This window comes from Rhinolophus hipposideros, assembly GCF_964194185.1.
Source record: "Rhinolophus hipposideros genome assembly, chromosome: 6".
Classification (NCBI taxonomy): Eukaryota; Metazoa; Chordata; class Mammalia; order Chiroptera; family Rhinolophidae; genus Rhinolophus; species Rhinolophus hipposideros.
This window is the reverse complement of record NC_138052.1, coordinates 84,590,799-84,611,733: the sequence shown is the minus strand read 5'-3', so window position 1 is coordinate 84,611,733 and position 20,935 is coordinate 84,590,799. Positions and strand designations below refer to the sequence as shown.

At 34.5% G+C, this 20,935-nt stretch overlaps 1 protein-coding gene across 5 annotated transcripts in view; it reads left to right on the top strand.

Moving 5' to 3' along the window:
- The window catches only part of USP37 (ubiquitin specific peptidase 37), a 76,930-nt gene that overhangs the window by 29,254 nt on the left and 26,741 nt on the right, over positions 1 to 20,935 (top strand). For all 5 annotated transcript variants that reach the window (XM_081051033.1, XM_081051036.1, XM_081051032.1 and 2 more), the window contains 7 exons: positions 5,586 to 5,747; positions 12,469 to 12,600; positions 12,762 to 12,885; positions 13,385 to 13,575; positions 16,216 to 16,333; positions 17,586 to 17,665; positions 20,006 to 20,170. In XM_081051033.1, the coding sequence (XP_080907159.1) occupies positions 5,586 to 5,747; positions 12,469 to 12,600; positions 12,762 to 12,885; positions 13,385 to 13,575; positions 16,216 to 16,333; positions 17,586 to 17,665; positions 20,006 to 20,170 (972 nt within the window). The remainder of the gene's footprint in view (positions 1 to 5,585; positions 5,748 to 12,468; positions 12,601 to 12,761; positions 12,886 to 13,384; positions 13,576 to 16,215; positions 16,334 to 17,585; positions 17,666 to 20,005; positions 20,171 to 20,935) is intronic.

Below are 20,935 nucleotides of genomic sequence, written 5' to 3'. Positions count from 1 at the left end.
TGAAGGTGGGTATCTAGACTTGCTCTTTGTGCTAGTAAACCAAGGCAAAACACTTCTATTAATATATAACTACCTAGGTTTGGAACCATAAATGTGCTGCTTACCTGATGCTCCCCAAGCAGAGAGCAAATACACAGAAATGGGAATTGCAGTGATTGGCGTCTGCTTTAGTGTTATGTGCATAGTGGCAAGAATTCTGAGCCCCTAACTTGAAGTCCTATGCAGATTAGAGGTCCAGACTGAGGCAATTGCTAAGTATATCAGGAAGGCCTGATCGTGGAATATAGCACAGAGAGGAGATGGTAAATGTAAATGAAATTAAGAGACTTATGTTGGGCTCCTTGGTCTACCTTCATGTCTTAATAGCATTTTGGGGGGGGGGGGTGGAACCAGACTAAGGGGAATAAAGGCAAGGAATTTGTCAAAGAAATAATGTATGAAAATGATGAAAGTTCACACATGGAATAGCTACCTCAACAAATGCCAAACAGCAAATATTAAAAAATAAATAAATAAATCTGTATTGTAGAAGATGACAGGTAAAGAAATTTTAAAAACTACTGGAAGAAAATATGTCGTCTATAAAGGTAAAACAGACTTAAATTAGCAGCAATAGGAACAGAAGGCACTGGAATGGTAGCATCAAAGAATTCTATATCCAGCTAAATTATAATTAAAGAATGCAGATAAATAATGCTGTTTTTAGATAACACAGAGAGAATTTATTCAGCAAAGGAAAATTGAACAAGGGAAGAAGTGGAAGAAATAGCAGTCAGCAAAATAATTTTAAAAGTGTATTTTAAAATCTAAATACTTTTAAAATTTATTCTTTTGTACAACTAATAATGCATATGGTAGAAACTTTAAAAGTTACAGTGAAAAATAAATCTCCCTTTGTTTCCTAAGTCCTAGTTGCGCATTTTGTCTTGCCAGAGACAACTACTTTAATATTGGTCCAAGGTTATTCTATGCACCTAAATACATTTTGATGGTTTTTATAAAATGAGGATATAGTAGCATTAAAAGCAAAATTTTAATAAAATACTAGACAATAAGAAATACAAGAATGGGGAAGAGTACAGGGAAATTTTTAAGTTACTTTTATTTGAGAGGAGGCCACAGTTAAGTTAAACATATTAAAATGTTAAAGATAGCTTCCTTTCTGACAAAGATGGAATAACGGACCAGATTACCCTCCTTCATGAAACAACTAAAAACCTGAACAAATCATAAGAAACAAGGGATCTGAAGACATTGAACATGAGGCAGTGAAGGACAGTGATCCCTTAGAGATGGGAGATAAATGAAATTAGCCTTATGCCTGCCTAGCTTGTTTGCGAGAGAAAGTTTCTATGCTGCCGCACAAAGGGAGAGTCAGGAGGAGCCCTGTGCTCTTCCTGGCTTCAGAAAAATGGAGCTAGGAGTCCAGGGAGGCCAAGGCAGCTAGAATTTAGGAGTACCATATGGGAAAGCTGCACAGAGAGAATTGCAGAAATTTGTAGAGGGTCCTCTTGAGTATTCAGTTGAGTGCCAATAAGCTTATGTAGGTGAGAACACTAGCCAAGGCCAGGGAAAGAACCACCCAAAGGGATCTAAGGGAATAATACTTGGCGTTCATATAAAGCCTAACGTAGTTTTTGTTCCTAATAGCAGTTTGAATGCTAAGAAAGGTCTTGCCTCATTAGTGAGGAAAACTATCTCTAGACTAATTGCCGCTCTGGTCCCACATAATAAATCTTAAAAGCAAGACCCAAAAAGATCAAACTGTTTACAAGTAACCTAACCACATCTCAGAACAAAATTCAAGAATGTTAAAGAAGTCAAAAAAATCCAGCACCCAACAAGATAAGATTCACAATATCTGCCATCTGAGAAAACATTACTAGGCATACAAACAAGCAGGAAAATACAACTCATAAGGATGATAAAAATTAGTAAATACTGACTCAGCAATGACACAGATGATAGAATTAGTAGATAGGATATTAAAACAGTAACCCAGTACTGGCATAAAAATAGACACATAGATCAATGTAACAGAATAGAGAGTCCAGAAATAAATCCATGCCTATATGGCCATTTAATCTACGACAATGGAAGCAAGAATGTACGGTGGGGTAAAGACAGTCTATTCAATAAATGGTGCTGGGAAACCTGGACAGACACATGCAAAAAAAAATGAAGCTGGACCACCTCTTTACACCATATACAAAAATAAATTCAAAATGGCTTAAAGACTTAAATGTAAAATCTGAAACCATAAAATTCCTAGAAGAAAATATAGGAAGAAACTTTACAGACATTACCCGGAGTAAGATTTTTAGTGATATATCCCCTCGCGCGAGGAAAGTAAGAGAAAAAATAAACATGGGATTACATCAAACTAAAAAGTTTTTTCACAGCAAAGGAAATTATCAATAAAACAAAAAGGGATCCTACTGAATGGGAAAAGATATTTGCGAATGATATATCGGATAAGGAGTTAATATCACAAATTTATAAAAAACTCACTCAACTCAACTCCAAAAAAACAAACAACCCAATTAAAAAATGGGCAGAGGACATGAAGAGACATTTTTCTAAAAAGTACATACAAATGGCAAACAGACATATGAAGAAATGCTCAACCTCACTAACCATCAGAGAAATGCAAATAAAAACCGCAATGAGATACCACCTCACCCCAGTCAAAATGGCTATCATCAATAAATCAACAAACAAGTGCTGGCGCGGATGTGGAGAAAAGGAAACGCTTGTGCACTGTTGGTGGGATTGCAGATTGGTGCAGCCACTATGGAAAACAGTATGGAGGTATCTCAAAAATCTGAAAATGGAACTACCTTATAATCCAGCATTTCCACTCCTAGGTATCTATCTGGAGAAATCCAAAACTCTAATTCAAAAATCTGTATGCACTCCTATGTTTATTGCAGCACTATACACAATAGCCAAGACAAGGAAACAACCGAAATGCCCATCGGTAGACGACTGGATTAAGAAACTGTGGTACATTTATACAATGGAGTATTACGCAACCATAAAGAAGAAAGAAATCTTATCATTTGCAACAATATGGATGGACCTAGAGAACATTATGTTAAATGAAATAAGTCAGAGAAAGACAAATACCATATGATCTCACTTATATGCGGAATCTAAAGAAAAGAATAAGTGAATGAACTAATCAGAAACAGTTTTGGAGACAAAGAGGAAAAACTGAGGGTTGCTAGATGGGCGGGGGGGGGGGGGCGGATAAGAGGGAAGGTGAGGGGATTAGAAAACAGTCGGTAACCACAAGATGGCCACAGGGTTTTGAAAATTTGAGGAATGTAATCAATAATATAAAGATTTTGTAGGGTATCCGATGGACACGTGTCCCATTTGGGAGACCATCTCAGGGATGATGTAGATGCCTGATCACTGCACTGTACACCTGAAGCTGAACAATAATGAATGCCAACTATAATTTTATATATATATGTATATATATGTATGTATATACTTACAAGAAGCGGAGTACAGCATTAGGAATAGAGACAGTGGAAATGTAATGGCTCTGTGCGATGTCAGAGGGGTAGTGGATGGGGGTAGGGGGTCCACACAGTGTGAGGGATATAAATGGTAAACGTCTAAGTATTACTTTGTCTTGTGCACCGAAAACTAATAAATAAATAAATAAATAAATAAATAAATAAATAAATAAAATAAACAGTAACCCAAATCAGTAATGATATTCAATATAAATATACTAAATGTTCCAGTTAAAGAGAAAGATGGACTAGATTTTAAAGGAAGAATAATGATCTATTTGCTATTTAAAAGAGAAACAACTACAATATAAAGATTCAGAAAAGTTGAAAGCAAAAAGATGGAAACAAGTATACCTTGCATTGTCCAAACAACAATGTTTAGTAGTGCATTATAAGGGACAAACCTGATAGAAAGCTAGTGATAACTTTCAGGTAGAGGATCAGGGTTGTGTTTAGGAAGAAGCACTTGGGCCGTTTTGACATTAATGATTGTTACATAGTTATTTGCTTTATAAAAATTTAGTAAGCTCCACACTACACTTTTTCAAAAATTAGTAAACCTTATTTTTTGAGTAGTTTTAGATTTATAGCAAACTTGAGCAGAAAGTGCAGTTTTTATATACCTCCTGTCCCCACACATGTACAACTTTCCATACTATTGAAAAGTCACCACATCACAGTGATACACATTTGATTTTTATACACTTTTCTGTATAATTATTCTATTTCATTTTTTTTTAAGTCACAAAACTGAACAGTAGCTAAAGGATGGCCTACCGAGACAGTAAGTCATTAGGAGACATTTGGTTTTTCTTTATAAGAAAGTAAATCACATTCCTACTTCACGACATACAAAAAAATAAACATCCAAGCAGATTAAAGACCTAAGTAGGAGGGAAAACAAGACTTAAAACTTTAAGGGAAAACATTTCTGTGACCTTGTGTTACAAAATCGTTCTTAAGGCACAAAAAGTGAAACTAAAAAAGATTGATAAATTTGACTATGTAAAAACTTGAAACTTAGGCTAATAGACAAAGGATTGGAACATAGACTATATTAAAAAAAAAAACCCGCAAATCTTATAAAAACCCAGTGTAAAACTAGGGGTACACAAAAGTAATTCAAAGAGTAAACAGTTTGTTCGACTTCAGTAGTAATCAGGAAAATAAAATAATAATGAGAGATCATGTTTCATTCATTAGATTGGTAATAATTAATGGAGACTGTGAAGAAGTGAAAATTCACTTGGGGGAAATATAAATTGGTACAGCCATTTTGGGGAAAAAATACTATCTAGGAAGATTAAAAATGAAAATTGAAAATACTTCTAACATTTTCACTTCTAAGTATATGAACTGGAGGAAGTTCTCAAGGTGATGGGGTAAGAATATTGGTAGTGTCATTTTTTTGTCATAGTAGAAAAAGTTAACTGACTAAATGTTTTCAAGACTAGATAAACTAATGTATGCTATCCATTAAGTGGATAAAAGTGAATAAAAAAGTAAAACTATAGTTTTTCTCAAGCCATTAACTTGGATTATTTTGATTGTACGGTATTATATGCCTCTTCAGTGCTCTATCAACAGACTTGCATTTGTGGAATTTTCTCAAGTGATCATTATTATTGATATTTACCCAAATTTAGATTTCTTTTTCCTTAGACATTGACTTCTGAATCTACTGGGGGGAAAAAGTAGCATTCAAAATTGTGTGTTTTTTTTTAATTCAAGTTTATTGGGGTGACAATTGTTAGCAAAGTTACACAGATTTCAAGGGAACAATTCTGTATTACATCATCTATACATCACATTGTGTGTTCACTACCCAGAGTCAGTTCTTCCATCACCATATATTGGATCCCCTTTACCATCATCTATCACCACCCCCCTCAAAATTGTTTTGCTCCTTCATTGTCTATTCTTTTTTATTTATTTTTTTTAAGGAGGGCTCAGCTCACAGTGGCCCATGTGGGGATCGAACTGGCAAACTTGGTGCTGTCAGCACCGCGTTCTCACCAGCTGAGCTAACCGGCTGCCCCCTGTTCTTTTTTATAGGACTAATGTTTCAAGCCAAACTCCCTCTGCCAAAAGAAGTTTGGGATTTCTTCCTCAGCCAGCTCCTCTTTCTGTTAAAAAACTGAGGTGTAACCAAGACTATACTGGCTGGAACAAACCAAGATTGCCCCTTTCCTCTCATCAACAGCAACAACTGCAGGGGTAGGTTAATTGTTTTACTTAGCTTTCTTTTTATAAAGTGATTCAATTCAAGTATATTTTGATTGATGTAAAAAAATAATATGAAAGGAATCATATTGAGTTCTAAAATATTTGCTCACTTATTAAAGATTTATCACATCCATAAATAATAAGTCTGTTATGTGATACAACTTTTGAACTTTGAAAATATATATGTATAGATATAAAATATTCATTATAAAGCAGAAAATTAAGTAATTTCCAATCCCATGCACTTCATCCTATTCCTGAGATACTTCAGCATTAAGTTTTATTTATATCCTCCACAACCCCTCCATTCTTAATTTTTATTCAACACAAAAAATAAGATCATAGTGTAATAACTAATAATAATAGTAATCTTACCTGGAGTGTTTGTTATGTGCCAGATACTGTGTGCTAAGTTTTTAATGAATTTTTTCCCTTTAAATCCTTACAACAGCTCTGTGAACTAGATGTATTAAAAGTCTGCTTTTATATTAGGTTGGTGCAAAAGTAATTGTGCCAATAATTTTTGCAATTATTTTTAACCTTTTAAACTGCAGTTACTTTTGCACCCACCTAATAGATGAAGTAACTAAGCCTTAGAGAAGTTAATTAACTTGCTCAAGGTGATACAGTCAATAGTACACCTGTAGTAAATCTAGGCAATTGGACTCCACTTGCATTCTTAACCACTGTGCCTGTATTACTTCTCTGTTCCCTCATTTTTTCCCACTCCACGTTCATCCTGGGCATTCTCATATATTAATATATAACCTTCAACCATGTTAGTATGCATTTAGATTTCCCCCTTTATTCCAATTATAATCCAGGCTAGAATGAACATTCTTATATGCATATGTTTTTAATATTTGTTTGGACTCTTCTATAGGATAATGCCTTAGAAGTGGAATTGTTAAGACTAAGGAAAGCATTTTGACATTTTTTGATTACTGTTACCAACTTGTTCTTCCCAAACCTACCAGCTTGTTTGTTTGTTTGTTTTAAGTGTGTTTTTCCAGGACCCATTAGCTCCAAGTCAAGTAGTTGTTTCAGTCTAGTTGTGGAGGGCGCAGCTCACAGTGGTCCATGTGGGGATCGAACTGGCAACCTTGTTGTTAAAAGCACCTTTGTCTAACCAACTGAGCTAACCAGCCGCCCCCAGCTTGTTCGTTTTTAATCTCACTCAAATTACTGTTTTTCTACCAGGTTTAAAATGATATTTTTACTTGAATGAGTGGTGTCTGCCAATTTGGCTTTCCCAAAGTAGTTTATATGCTTCATATCTTAGAAAACAACATAAAATTTGCAGTGAAAACATTTCACTTTATTCTCTGCTTACCTGTTCTTTTCTTACCTGTTCTTTTCTGAGCGTCGTCTTTTCTGCTCTGTCTTGTATTTATCTTTCAGTTTAATTCTTATTAATTTCCTTTGTTCTTCATTCTGATTGGTCTGCCTAAAATTATCTTGCTGTCTCCTTACCAAAGAGCATTCTTATGTTAGTCTTATCTATCCCATTTTGTGACCATTTTTCATCCAGATCTTGTCTCTGTCTACCTTGGTCTTGTCTCATTTTTTTTATTGCTTGCTTTTGTGTATTTTGTAGTCTACTTCTGGTCTCTTGTCTTGTCAAAGCACCTCCTTCAGAGTGCTTTGATGTCCTCCTGAATTACTCTCCTTTGGTGCTCCAGGCTCCCTGTCTCCCTTCAGTGTTTCTTTAATTTTTGTATCATACCTATACCCATCTCTAGAAATACAGCTTTCCTTTTTTCAGACTTCTTCCAGGAATTAGAGTGTACTGTTTCAAGTAGGCTAAGTACTCGGGACAAAGGACTCAAACAAAAACTGAGTAGAATACTGCCAGGTCTAGAAGATATTGAAGGCTATCTAATTCCAGTGTTCCTCACAAGTCCTCCAAAACACATGAATGCAAAGAAAAGCAGTCATCACCTTCAGCATTACTAGGATACAAAGAATACTATCACCTTTAATCTGTCTTCTAAGTAGAGAAACAAACCAAAGTCCAGCAGTGTTCCTGAAAACTGGAAATATGTGGAAATTAAAAAACATACTTATTTTTTTTTTGCCTAATGCATTCTTTTATTTTTCTTTATTTTTAAATTACAGTTGACATTCAATATTATATTAGTTTCAGGTGTACAGCATAATGGTCATGCATTTATATAAATTACCAAGTGACCCTCCCCGCCCCCCGATAAGTCTAGTACCCACCTGGTGCTATACATAGTCATTGCGTTTTATTGACTATATTCCCTAGATTGTACTTTACATCCCCTTGACTATTTTGTAACTGCCAATTGGTACTTTCTTTAAGCTAGAATATTTCAGTTTTTTAATTAAAATAAGGTTACTCAGAGTATCTTTTTTCAACTAGAAATGTGTATAATTATTTCAGTTGCAGTGGCATAAAATAAATGATTAAAGGAATTAGAAATAGTTCAGCAGTAAAAGATACTTGATAAAATTTATGACACAGACCTTAACCTGGAGTGTCTGTGGGAGGAATTCTCACATTCTATGTTGTTATGACAGCCCAACAGGCCCAATTTGTACTTTTCAGTCCCTTCACCTTTTTCACCCAACTTCCCAACCCCGCTCCCATCTTGACAACCATCAGTTTGTTCTCTATATCTATGAGTCTCTTTCTGTTTTGTTTGTTCGTTTATTTTGGGTTTTTTTTTGTGATTTTTTGTTTTTTTTTAGATTACACATATAAGTGAGATCATATGGTGTTTGTTTTTGTCTGATTTACTTCACTTTAGCATAATACCCTCTAGGTCAATCCATGTGGTTGCAAGCGGTAAGATTTCATTCTTTTTTAAGTCTGGGTAATACTCCATTATATCTGTGTACCACATCTTCTTTATCCAGTCATCTGTTGATGGACATGTTGATTGCTTCCATATCTTGGCTGTTGTAAATAATGTTGCAATGAACATAGAAGTGCATGTATCTTTTCAAATTAATGTTTTGGATTTCTTCAGGTAAGTACCCAGAAGTGGGTCATAAGGTAGTTCTATTTTTAATTTTTTGAGGAACCTCTATACTGTTTTCTACAGTGGTTGCACTAACTGGCAATCCCACCAGCAATGCACCAGGGTTCCCTTTTCTTCACATCCTCACCAATTCTTGTGTAAACAACATACTCTTAAACAACCAGTGAATCAAAGAAGAAATCACAATTTTAAAAATACTTAGACATGAATGAAAGCTAAAACAGTATACCAAAACTAATGGGGTGCAGCAGAAGCAGTGCTCAGGGAATTTTATAGCAGTAAATGCCTACATTAAAAAAGAAGTGCTGATGAGGATGTGGAAAAATTAGAACCTTGCTGGTGGGAATATAAACTGGTATAGCTGCTATGGAAAACAATATTGCATTTACTCAAAGAATTAAGAGTAAATTACCATATGATCCAGCAAGTCTATTTCTGGGTATCTATCCAAAAGAATTGAGAGCAGTGACTTGAACGGATATTTGTACACCCATGTTTATAGCAGTGTTAATCATAATAGTCAAAAAGTGGAAGCAGCCCAGGTGTCCATTAATGAATGAGTGGATAAGCAAAATGCAGACTATACAGCGTTAAATAGGAAGGCACTTCTGACACGTGCTACCACATGGATGAAGCTTGAAGACATGCCAAGCGCGATGGCATGCTAAGTGCAGTCATCAAAGGACAAATGCGGTATGATGTCACTTACCTGAGTTACCTACAGTAGAAAACGATAGCCAGAAAGTAGAATGGTGGTTCCAGGTAGAGGGGAATGGGAAATAATTGTTTAGTAGGCCAGAGTTTCAGTTTGCAATGATGAAAAAATTCTAGAGCTAGATGGTGGTGGTAGTTGCATAATAACGTGAACGTACGTAATGCTTTTTTAGCTGTACACTTATTTGGTAAATTTTATATTGTGTGTATTTTGCCATAATTTTAAAAAATGACCTCAAATTAATAACCTAACTTTACATCTTAAGAAACTAGAAAAAGAATAGTAAACTAAACCCAAAGCTAGCAGAAGGAAGAGAATAATAAAATTAGAGCAGAGATAAACAAAATAGAAAAATAATAGAGGAAATAACACCAAACGTTGATCCTTTAAAAAGATTAATAAAATTGACAAGCCTTTAGATAAACTGACAAAGACTCAAATAACTAAAATCAGAAATGAAAGTGGTTATATTACTACCAACCATACCAAAATAAAAAGTTATGAGAATAATGTGATTAGAAGTATACCAACAAATTAAATAACTAGACAGATTCCTAGAAACAATGTAGAATTGTGCAACTGTGAAAAGAAAATGAAAAAAAAGAGGGCATATGAAGTCAAAACCAAAGTGAGATATCACTTCACACCCAATAGAATGGCTATAATTAGAAAGAAACGTGAAAATAACAAAGAACATATTGATAAGTAAAAAAAAAAAATTTTTTTGCTAAAGTGTATATATAGTATGCTACCTTTGTGTAAGAAAGGAGGGAGAATAAGAAAACAGTTGCTATATAAAATATTTACAATATTATATAAAATCCATGTTATATATTATAAAATAAATGATATATTTAATATTTTACAGAGTATATAAATGTATTTTATTTTAAATTATATAAAATAAATTTTATGTATTATATAAAACACTCATTTTTGATATTTTATGTTGCTAAGTCTTCAAGTTCACTGGTATTTCCTTCTTTGGTGTTTAATATGCTATGAAACTCATTCAATAAAATTTTCCTTTCAAATTTTGTGTTTTTTATCTCTAGAAGTTTAATTTGAGGCTTTTTAATATTTTCTACTTCTTTCCTCATATTTATGTTTTTCTTCACATCCTTGATCACATGAAGCAAATAATAGGTGTTTTAATATGCTTGACTGCAGTTGGGTTTGATTGTTTTAAGACTTTAAGATTGTTTTAAGCTCTTTGAGCTCAAATCGAGAGTGGCTTCTGCTCTAAGGCTAATTTAATTCCTTCTCCAAAGCGTGGCCCCCTGGGTTCTCTAATGCCCCAGGAATTCATTTAGGTCTCTCTCTCTCCTGCCTGACTGGTGGAAACTCAATTTTAGGTTCTGCATGAGCTCTGGGGACTGTTCAGCTAATACGACTGTACAGCTCCCCAGTAGTCATTGTTTCCTTGACGTTCTTCCTGCCTGGTCTCACACTAAAGGGGTCTCACCCTAAGCATGCACAGGTTGATGTTCAACGAATACTCAAGCCGACTTCTATGCAGATATTTGGAATTCTTCCTTTGCACAGCACCCTCTTTTCAGGTCCAGAAATTTTAGCAATCTCAGGCACTCAGACTTCCAATTTCTTTCAACTTAACTGAATAAAATTTCTGGCCTCTCTCTGGACTGCAGCTGACAAATTACCTGCAGGCTGAAACCCTACCTAATGGTAGGGTTCACCATTTATTTTTCTTAAAGATCACAGGCCTGGGCTGCGTGTTGTCCAGTATTTTGTCCAATTTTTTTCATTGTTTATGACAGTAGGGTAATTCCAGACCCTGATACTTCTCATAGAAGTGGAAGTTCTCAAGGGTATTCAGAATTGACATCATCAGTGAGCAGCACAAGAATACCATGTGCCTCTGGATGTGATGTCCTTGAAAGGATACAGTGTCACTATGCATTATTGTGTGCTCTTCCAGCCTGGGCTGAATCGCATCATGAGAAAATAGCAAACCAAATATGAGGAACATTCCACTAAAAACCAAGGGTGAGGGGGAACTGTATTCTTCACAAAGGTCAATGTCAGGAAAGAGAAAGCTGAAGAATTAATTCCAGATTAAAAGAAAATTAAAGAGAAATGAAAACTAAAAGCATTATGTTATCCTGGACTGAATCTTATACTTAGGGAGAAAAAAAAAATGCTATAAAGAACATTATTGGGTCAATTGATAATACTGGATTAAAGAAAATATATTACATAAGACTTTTATTAGCATTAAACTTTATAATGCTGATAACTGTATTCTGGTTAAATAAGAGAATGTTCTTGTTCTTATGTAATGTACCCTGAAGTATTTAGAGCTAAAGCTATGATTTCTGCAACTTATTCTCAGATGGCTCAGGGAAAAAAGAGAGGTATTAAATGATAGAGCACATAGTGCAAAAGGTTAACAATTGGTGAATCTAGGTAAAGAATATTATTCTTGTGCAACTTTTCTGAAACTCTGAGAATATTTCCAATTAAAAGTCTTTCTTAAAATGTGAATTTTGGAAGAGTGTTTGGCAGTATTCACTAAAACTAAACACAACGTATATTCTATGAACCAGCTGCAGTTGTACTGGGCACATACTCAAGAGAAATGAGTAAGTTATAGCTCAGTGAAAAAATGAATATTATAAATAAGAACAAATAGCTCTTTGGATAAGTCCCCTGTCCTTTTAGGCTTTCATCTGAAAATGTATAATTTTCCTTGAGATGAAACTAAGTAGTTACAATGCAGTCGTTCTCAAAGTGCGGTTCCCATAATAGCCGTATCAGCATCAACTGGGATCCTGTTAGAAATGGTTATTTATGCACCTTCTTTGTCTAGACCTACTGAATCGGAAACTCGAATTGGGACCCAACAGTGTGTATTTTAATAAGCCCTCCAGGTGATTCTGATGCATGCTATACCGGAGAACCCCGGCTCTAGTGAACATACTTCAGGAATTACTGTTGTCTTCAAAAGTACTATTTCTTTCATTTTCAGCTTCTCCAATTTGGGAAATACCTGCTATATGAATGCTATTTTACAATCCCTATTTTCACTCCAATCATTTGCGAATGACTTGGTTAAGCAAGGTATCCCGTGGAAGAAAATTCCACACAATGCACTTATCAGGTAATTGTTACGTACTTTCTGGGTAGGCTTTTACCTTATTGATTATAGAGTAATGGAATTTTACATATTTAAAATTTTATGTACCATTGTTAGTAGTCTTTAAAATATCATACCATCCAATGTTTTGTAAACCATGCTAAACTTGTCTCTTGTTTTATCAGACGTTTTGCACATTTGCTTGTTAAAAAAGATATCTGTAATTCAGAGACCAAAAAAGATTTGCTCAAGAAGGTTAAAAATGCCATTTCAGCTACAGCAGAGAGATTCTCTGGTTATATGCAGAATGTGAGTACCAGTTGCTTTTAAACACTTTAGAGACGGGAAATTGAAATGATTTTAGTGTGTTACCTGATTTTTATGTTAAAATGAGATTTGTATATGTATGTGTGTTCATCACAGGTTGAAAACCCTGAGGACTTCCGGTAAGGGTCAATATAACTCTTCTGTGTATTTTATCATGTTGTAATAATATAGATGTGGTCTATCAGAACCAGAATTTGAGGGGTTTTAGCTACAAAGGCTATTTTAGAAAAATTACCTTTTTTAAAAAAACAAAGTAAGAAGGGATTCATTTATTCATTCGTGCTAAGCCAACGGATAGTAAAGACTTTAAAATCCATCATTTGTTTTTATTCACAAAATATTGTACCCCCAAACAGTAAATCTGACCTTTTTTATATAATGTTATTGATTTCCAAATGCCTTAGTTGTATAAATCACAATGTTGATAAGCTATTATTGTGACAAGAAATGTTTTGATCTGATTAAAGATATTATGCCTTAGGATGCTCATGAATTTCTAAGTCAGTGCTTAGACCAGTTGAAAGAGGATATGGAAAAATTAAATAAAACTTGGAAAACTGAACCTGTTCCTGGAGAAGAAAGTTTACCAGATGTTTCAGCCACTAGAGTATACACTTGCCCTGTTATTACTAATTTGGAGTTTGAGGTTCAGCACTCCATCATCTGTAAAGCGTAAGTAGTCTCCAAGAGAAAACTTTTCCCTTTTAATGCTTTATGGCAAGTGATTTAAAACTGTTCTGAAGGGTTTAATTTTTATCTCATCTTCCTTCCTATGTCATAGGGAGACATTAATACAAACATATAAAATGTTTGTATTCTATAAAAATGCTTCGTGGGGTGAGAACTAAGGTGCACTTAAATATTTTGTCACGTGTTTTAGTGCTGACTAAAGCAGTTAATTTGGACCTACGTTTTTTGGTTTGTGTGGTTTTTTTTCTTTAATCACTGTGGAATATTGAGTTCTTTGGGAGTACTCATTCTTTTTTCCTCTGCAAAGACTTCTATTAGTTGCTTATTTTGTTGAACCAAATTGTTTTTATTAAAAATGGGTTTTTAATATGAAATAGATCAAAATAGATCAAAATTTGAATTATTTTTAACTTTTGCAATGCTTTTTAGCCATATTTACATTAGTTACTCAGATTTACTTTCTACATTTCATTTTCATGCCCATTGTCAGGACTTCTCTACCATGTACTTCACATCAAAAGGTGCTATTTTTATTAATCTTCCAGTTATTGATAGTACATCTCTGAATACATTTTTTCAGAGAGAGTGGAATTTTTCACAGCCCCTATATAAGTAAGAATTATTTCTGTGGCTTTTACACGTGAACTTAATATAGCATTATTGAGTCACACATAGCTTTTCCCCCTCAACATATTACATACACTGTTCCATCATAGCCTGTTACTCTGTGTCACTTGGGAGAAACGTGATTTTTTGGTTAATCTTTTTCTTCCTGAAAATCTGTTTTTTTTCCTTCTTTTTTTCTTTATTTATTGGAAATTCACAACTTCACTAGTTTACGTCTAGGTATTGACACTTTTTGTTAATTTTGCTTCGAACATCATGGGGCTTTTTCATCTGAAGATTTGGGGTTTTCTTCAGCTCAAGAAAACTGTTCTCTAAATACTGCTTCTCTTCCATTTGTTCTGGAATTTTCTTTAAAAATACTCAACACCCCCCTCCACACCCCCCAAAAAATACTCAAAACCCATACATATATTGTCTCTCCATTCTAAAGAAAAAGTCCACTTCTTACAAATACAGCTCATCTTTTTGTAAAACCTAGAGAGCCCATCAGCAGTTAATTATATGATAGATTGCTATCTTTCCCTTTCTTCCAATGCACTTTCCAAGCAAAATTTGTTCAAGTCAGAGAGAGAAGAAAAGCTTTTTTTATCATTATTTTGTTTACTTGTGGAGGAACCAACCTTCTTTTGATAGAAAAGTTTCGGTTGCCTCTGATAGAAGTGACCATAGGCAGCACAGGAAGAAGACCTTGTCAAAATGGTGGCTGCCACCTTGTGCCAGCAGCATCAGGCAGGCACTCTAGCTGTGCAGCACCCAGGGGTGAGGTGTGTGGACCAGCGCATAAAGTGATGGGGTTCCCGGATGTCGGCACACCAGGCAGCCAGGCTGAACAGTGTCCAAGATGTTTGGCAAGTCCGGGGAACAACAAGGTTCTCTGGGGCCACAGCAGCAGTGGTATAGCTGTCTCCTCGAAGGCCTTGCCTTATTAGTCATTTTCTTTTAAGACAGTTCTTTAAGTACAAAATAGTTTCTGGCTGAAGGAAGATTCCATTTACCTTATACCTCAAATTGTAATTTTCCATGTTTAGCCTCTGTCCCATCTGGCTGTAGGTTAGTTTGGCCAGATTGCCAAATGTACTACCGTTTTTGTTTTGTTTTTTAAACTATTATAGTTTAAATTGACTGGTTTTCAACTATTATAAAGCATTTCAATATATTAACATTATCGAATATGAAGAATTATGAATTATCCATTTCAAGAACTTAAAAAATCCAAAATTTAGTGCTTAATATTCCTCATAAAACTTCCTCTGCAGTCTTCCCTATCTCAGTAATGACAGTTCCAGAAATGTGTATTTCTTAATTCTTTCTGTTGCACACCTACATCTCATATGTCAGCAGATCCTTTCATCTCTTCACAATACATCCAAAACCTGACCACTGCCACCACTCTGGACCAAGCCACTGTCATCTCTTGCCTGGATTGTTGGAATACCTTCTAAACTAGTCTCTGTGTTTCTGTCCTTGTCTCTTTGTAGTCTGCACATTAGTCAAAGTGATCCATTTAGAATGAAAGTTAGTTCATGGCAGCCCTCTGCTTGTAACCCTCAAAATGAGAGCTGAAATCCTTACTGATCTACAAAACCCCTTAGGATCTGCCTTTCAGCAACCCCTGTCTCCCAATTAATGTGTAATGTACTTAATGTGTAATCTCTGACTTAATCTCCTACCACTCTTCCCCTTGTTCATTCTGTTCTAACCAAACCAGCTTCCTTGCTTTTTCTCAGAAATGCAGGATCCTGGTACCTCAGGCTTTTTCACATTTTAAGAAAGTGCTTAAATACTTGCAATTGAGGTTTTACCTGTATTGATTTAATATGGCTTAAAGTAAGCATGATTAAAGTTTTATAGGTTGTGTATTTCTTATGCCTAGTCAGTTTGTCAGTACCCGGTTAAGTTCTATGGGAGAACAGTGTTTCTGGAGTATATTTGTATTTCTTTTGTATAGTAATTAGACTTCTAAATGCTTACATTTGTTGTCTTTTATTCTTACAGATGTGGAGAGATTATTCCCAAAAGAGAACAGTTTAATGACCTCTCCATTGACCTTCCTCGAAGAAAAAAGCTACTCCCTCCTCGTTCAATTCAGGATTCCCTTGATCTTTTCTTTAGGGTAAATAATCTTTTCAGTATTTTGACATAATTAAATTGTATAGGTAATTGTATTTGAAGTTGATTTCTGTAAGGCAGATTTTGGAAAAAATTACTTGCAGGGGAAAACATGAGAAATATTTATAAATATTTAAAAGTTTGATAAATCTAATTGTTAATTCATTGAAGAAGAAAATTGATTTGCTTAAGTAGATTATACATTTGACTCAACAATAAATGTTTTAGACTTAGAAGCAGTTATTTGTAAACATTAATTTGAAGCATGAAGTAACATATGCTAAAATTTGGTAATGTGGATTAAAATTGGAGGCACTGTATAAGTTAGTATACTAAGTTTTGAAAAATAAAAAAATACTTTTTGCTTTTCCTTAGGTTGTGTGTACCCTATTAGAAACAAAAGGGAAGAGTCGTGTTTATCCAAAGCTGTAATTAAATATTTGTGTCTGTGATATACTGTTACAGATATTCTGGGGCATAATTGGACCTGTTGTGTAGCAGTCCTTATAACTGATGGAAATCTGCCAGGATCACCCAGTCTTTATAATAGTGGTTCTTGTTTTGTTGTAGCAAATAGTCAGGGTTGTCTTCCTAAGATTAAAAAAAATGCCTGTTCTTTAAATGATGAAGATTTAGCTCCACCCAAAGCTAAATACTTTTTGTTTTAATCATTCCTTACTATTCCTGTTATTATCGTAGAATTTGAAGCTTTTTCTATGTATCCTTACGCCCATTTTTTAAGGATTTCTTGTTTCAGTTTTCTCTAGGTAATGCTATCCACCCCAAACTTGGGTCCTTTTAGAGCAGTTGTTCTTAGTGGGCTGTCACCAGAAGATTGAGTTCCATTATAAGAAAGGGGTAGAGTTACACCTAACAGACCAGGAACACCGCCTAACCTGAAGGTGATCTTATCTCTGCTATGGCCAAATGTTAAGTCTGGATATACTTTTGGCAGTTCTTGTGTGTCCATGGGGAAAAGGTTGAGAATCTGCTACTGTAGTCTAGTTACTGTCATAAAGTGAGATGTTTCCTTGGTAAAAAAGGAAATTAGGAATTCTGAAATAGGGCATGATATAACTATATCTTGAGGATTAGGTCTTAATTTGGTAAGGTGTATGACTCTAGACACAAAATATAAACTGGTCAGAGTTGTCATTCCATTGAAGTACTATGACTAGAGAGGATGAGTAGCATTTAATGGGGTAATGTTGATTCAACTTCATACTTCTTTATTTTTCCCTCTTGTCTTTTTACAGGCAGAAGAACTTGAGTATTCCTGTGAGAAGTGTGGTGGGAAGTGTGCTCTTGTCAGGCACAAATTTAATAGGCTGCCCAGGTAAAATTAATTGTTCTTTAATTTTTCTTCTTTAAAGTGCTTATAAATATTACTGAGTAAGTGAGATTTACCAAAATGGATTGATAAAGGTCAGCAAAGCTGATATATAAAAAGTGTACATGATAGAAAGCTAGAATACATAAGGAAGGAAGAGGATTTGGAATGTAGAAGAACTTGAGAGTTCCAAGAAAATGGCAATAAGCAGACATGTTTCGTGAGACTAAAATAATGGTAGGGACTAGCTAGTAAATTGTTAATTAATTCAGTAATAATTTGAATTAATATAACATTCAGTTATAATTTGTTGTTCAGTGTTGTGCTGTAGCTTCCTTCTCTTATCCTAGACTTTCAGTAAAAGTCTGCTACAGACATATACACGTGTGTGAAAATAAATTAGGAAGAGTAATTTTCTGCAATTTGTACTTTCCTTTATTCAGAGGGTCTTATAAGTTGGTAAGTTTCCTGTAATAAGAATTCTGAATTAGGAATGAAATTAACTTACATTGTATTAGTTCTCTATAAACAAATGTAAAGCCTAACTAGTTAGAAAAATTATGATGTAATTATTGGACAGCTTTGAGTTCTTCCCAAGAATAGATCTCAACCACAAACAAGGTTATTATTAACATTAAGTATTTATGTGGCACTTTGCCTGCAGAGTGCTTTACTTTCTTTTATTAGCTTCAATTTTTCTAAGACTAAGTGCGGAGTTTCTGGAACCTAGTCCCTAGAGACTAATTCGTTTGCATTCCATAAGCTGTTCCTTTTTAGAAAGTGAATTTCTTTTAAAGAAATGACTTTCTAAATCATAACACTATTATTATGTTGACCATAGTCTATAATTCTTAAGAGACCTATTCTTTCCTATTTGTGAGTGTTTTGAGGCATCGAGAGTGGGAGGAACAAGTATTAAGGCAAAGGATTATTACCTGCTGTTATTAAACTAAGGAAACTGGTGTACAATTAAAAATACTTGGTTGACCTGGCAAGCTGACTGTCTGTTCCCTTTCCCATTGTCTAGCTATTTGGTTTTTCAAGTGGGAAAAAAAAAATACTGGGGAATTTTTCTCCTTGGTTTTTTTTTTTTTTTTTTTTGTAGGCACCTATGTTAAAGGTTAATTTATTCCAAACTTACGTGAAATAGAAGCCTTTGTATCATGAGTCTTAATTATTGGATTTGCTTTGTTTTTGTTCATTTCAATATTGAAGCCAATCTAGTTTTATTCTTGAAGGGTCTGGTATCTTTATCAAATCTGTTCATTTGTAGTCCCCCTTATCTTTACAGGTCAGTGATTTTTAACTATGTGTCTGTTTCATATTACCTTTAATTTTGGTAGGATTATTAGAAAATTTAGTCAAAATATTTGACATTAGTTTTAGTCTCTTCACATCAGTTGTGTCCTGGTGTTCTCTGAAGTCGTGAACTTGAAGGTTATGAATTCTGGCATGCTTTTTAAAGAGAAATATAGTTGATAATTTAATATACAAGTTTTTGAGTTTCTGGCTTCTGTGATGAAAGTACATGTATATGGTAAGAAAGGAAACAGTTTTCCATAAATCAGACATTATTTTTGCCTACAATTGAGGTTTATTCCCATAAGAGTTCTGAAATTCAGTTGTTAAAGTGTTCTTGTGGACTGTGAAGTATATCTAGTCCATCAGGTAGAGATTATGTTCTGTATCAGAGGTGAAAAGTTTGCCACAATTGTAACTGCAAGTGTTTTTACAGAGCTAAAATCCTTTTCAGACCCGTAAACCAGATGTGCCATGAAAGTTTATATAACTTTTTTCTAAGTGGAGAAAAATGTTCCGTTTCTCTCTTAGCTATCTTCAGAGAAAGTGGCACTGAAATAAGAATAGTTCTTGTCGGAAATCATCTTGAAAAAAAGGTCACCATCAAACACAGGGCTGTTTAACACTTTAAATTATCATTAGTGGTTATATAACACCTAATTTTTTTAACTAAATAACATTGACGTAAATTAAAGCTTTAACCCAATATCAATATCAGCATTTAAAAATTTGGTGTTCTTGTCTAATGTGTTTTATTTGGTATGTGTCTTTTTTTTTCTAGGAACATTGTAAGTATTTTACCCAAACCTCGTTAATCCACCCAACACCCGTGTTTTATTTTTATTTGTGATCTTAGCACTCAGCACAGTGCCTAGCACATGGCAGGTATTCAGGAAATGTTTTTTGGCCAAAACTTTAGTTTGGCCAAATGTACTCTTTAAATCAAAAGCTATCTAACATGGTTAGTTGCAGTGATCTCTTCTCACCAATAAGAGAGCTACCTCTATTATGTACAAACTAGTAATGTCATTATCTCCTGTTTTTCAGGATCCTCATTCTTCATCTGAAGCGATATAGCTTCAATGTCACTCTCTCACTGAACAACAAGATTGGGCAGCAAGTCATCATTCCGAGATACCTGACCCTGGCATCTCATTGCACTGAAAATACAAAATCACCCTTTACCCTTGGTTGGAGTGCACATATGGCAATGTAAGCCCTTGAGGGAGAAGCTCTTTGCCTTCCCTTTTGAAGTAGAAAAACATTATTTAGTATCTAATAAAAAGAATGACTGAACTAGATAGATAACAAGACTCCCAGGTAAAATCAGACCAAGAAGGAGATTTTAATTTTGCTTTATTTGGGGATTTTGTATTAAATTACTGCCTGACAAAAATAATTGTAGTAATAAATTGAAGTAATAAAATTTTTAAACAAAATTCTTTCAAGTACATTAGTTGCCTTTCATAGTAAGTTACCTTTTTAGGGAATGCTCTTACGCTTTTAGATCACTAGAAGTCAGTTTGATATATTTTGGAAATAAAAACCTAATTTGCATGTTCATAAGAGTCACGTGAACACTAAATTTACCGATTCTTGTGTTCTTTTCCTAGAAGTTCTGTTTCATTAGATCTAAGTTAGGGCTTGGGAATAGATATTTTTAATAGATGCCTTTGCTGACTCTTTGGGGTATGCAAATTTGGGAAACAGTATATTAAATGTTATGCTGAGGTCCCAAAAATGGATTGTGTTTTCCTAAGTGTATTGTCACCAATGGGAGTGAAGAACTTCAGTGACTCCTAAAAATTTTTTCATGAGAAAAGAAGTAACCTTTACTTTTGATTTTGCTTTATCATGTATGCTGAGAAAACCTTAGGACTTCTCTGAGTGTTGCTCTTTCTTCTAAATACTTGCATTACTTTGGAGCCATATATTGTAGTTCTTTTTTATACTTGAACTCTAGTTTGATAGGATCAT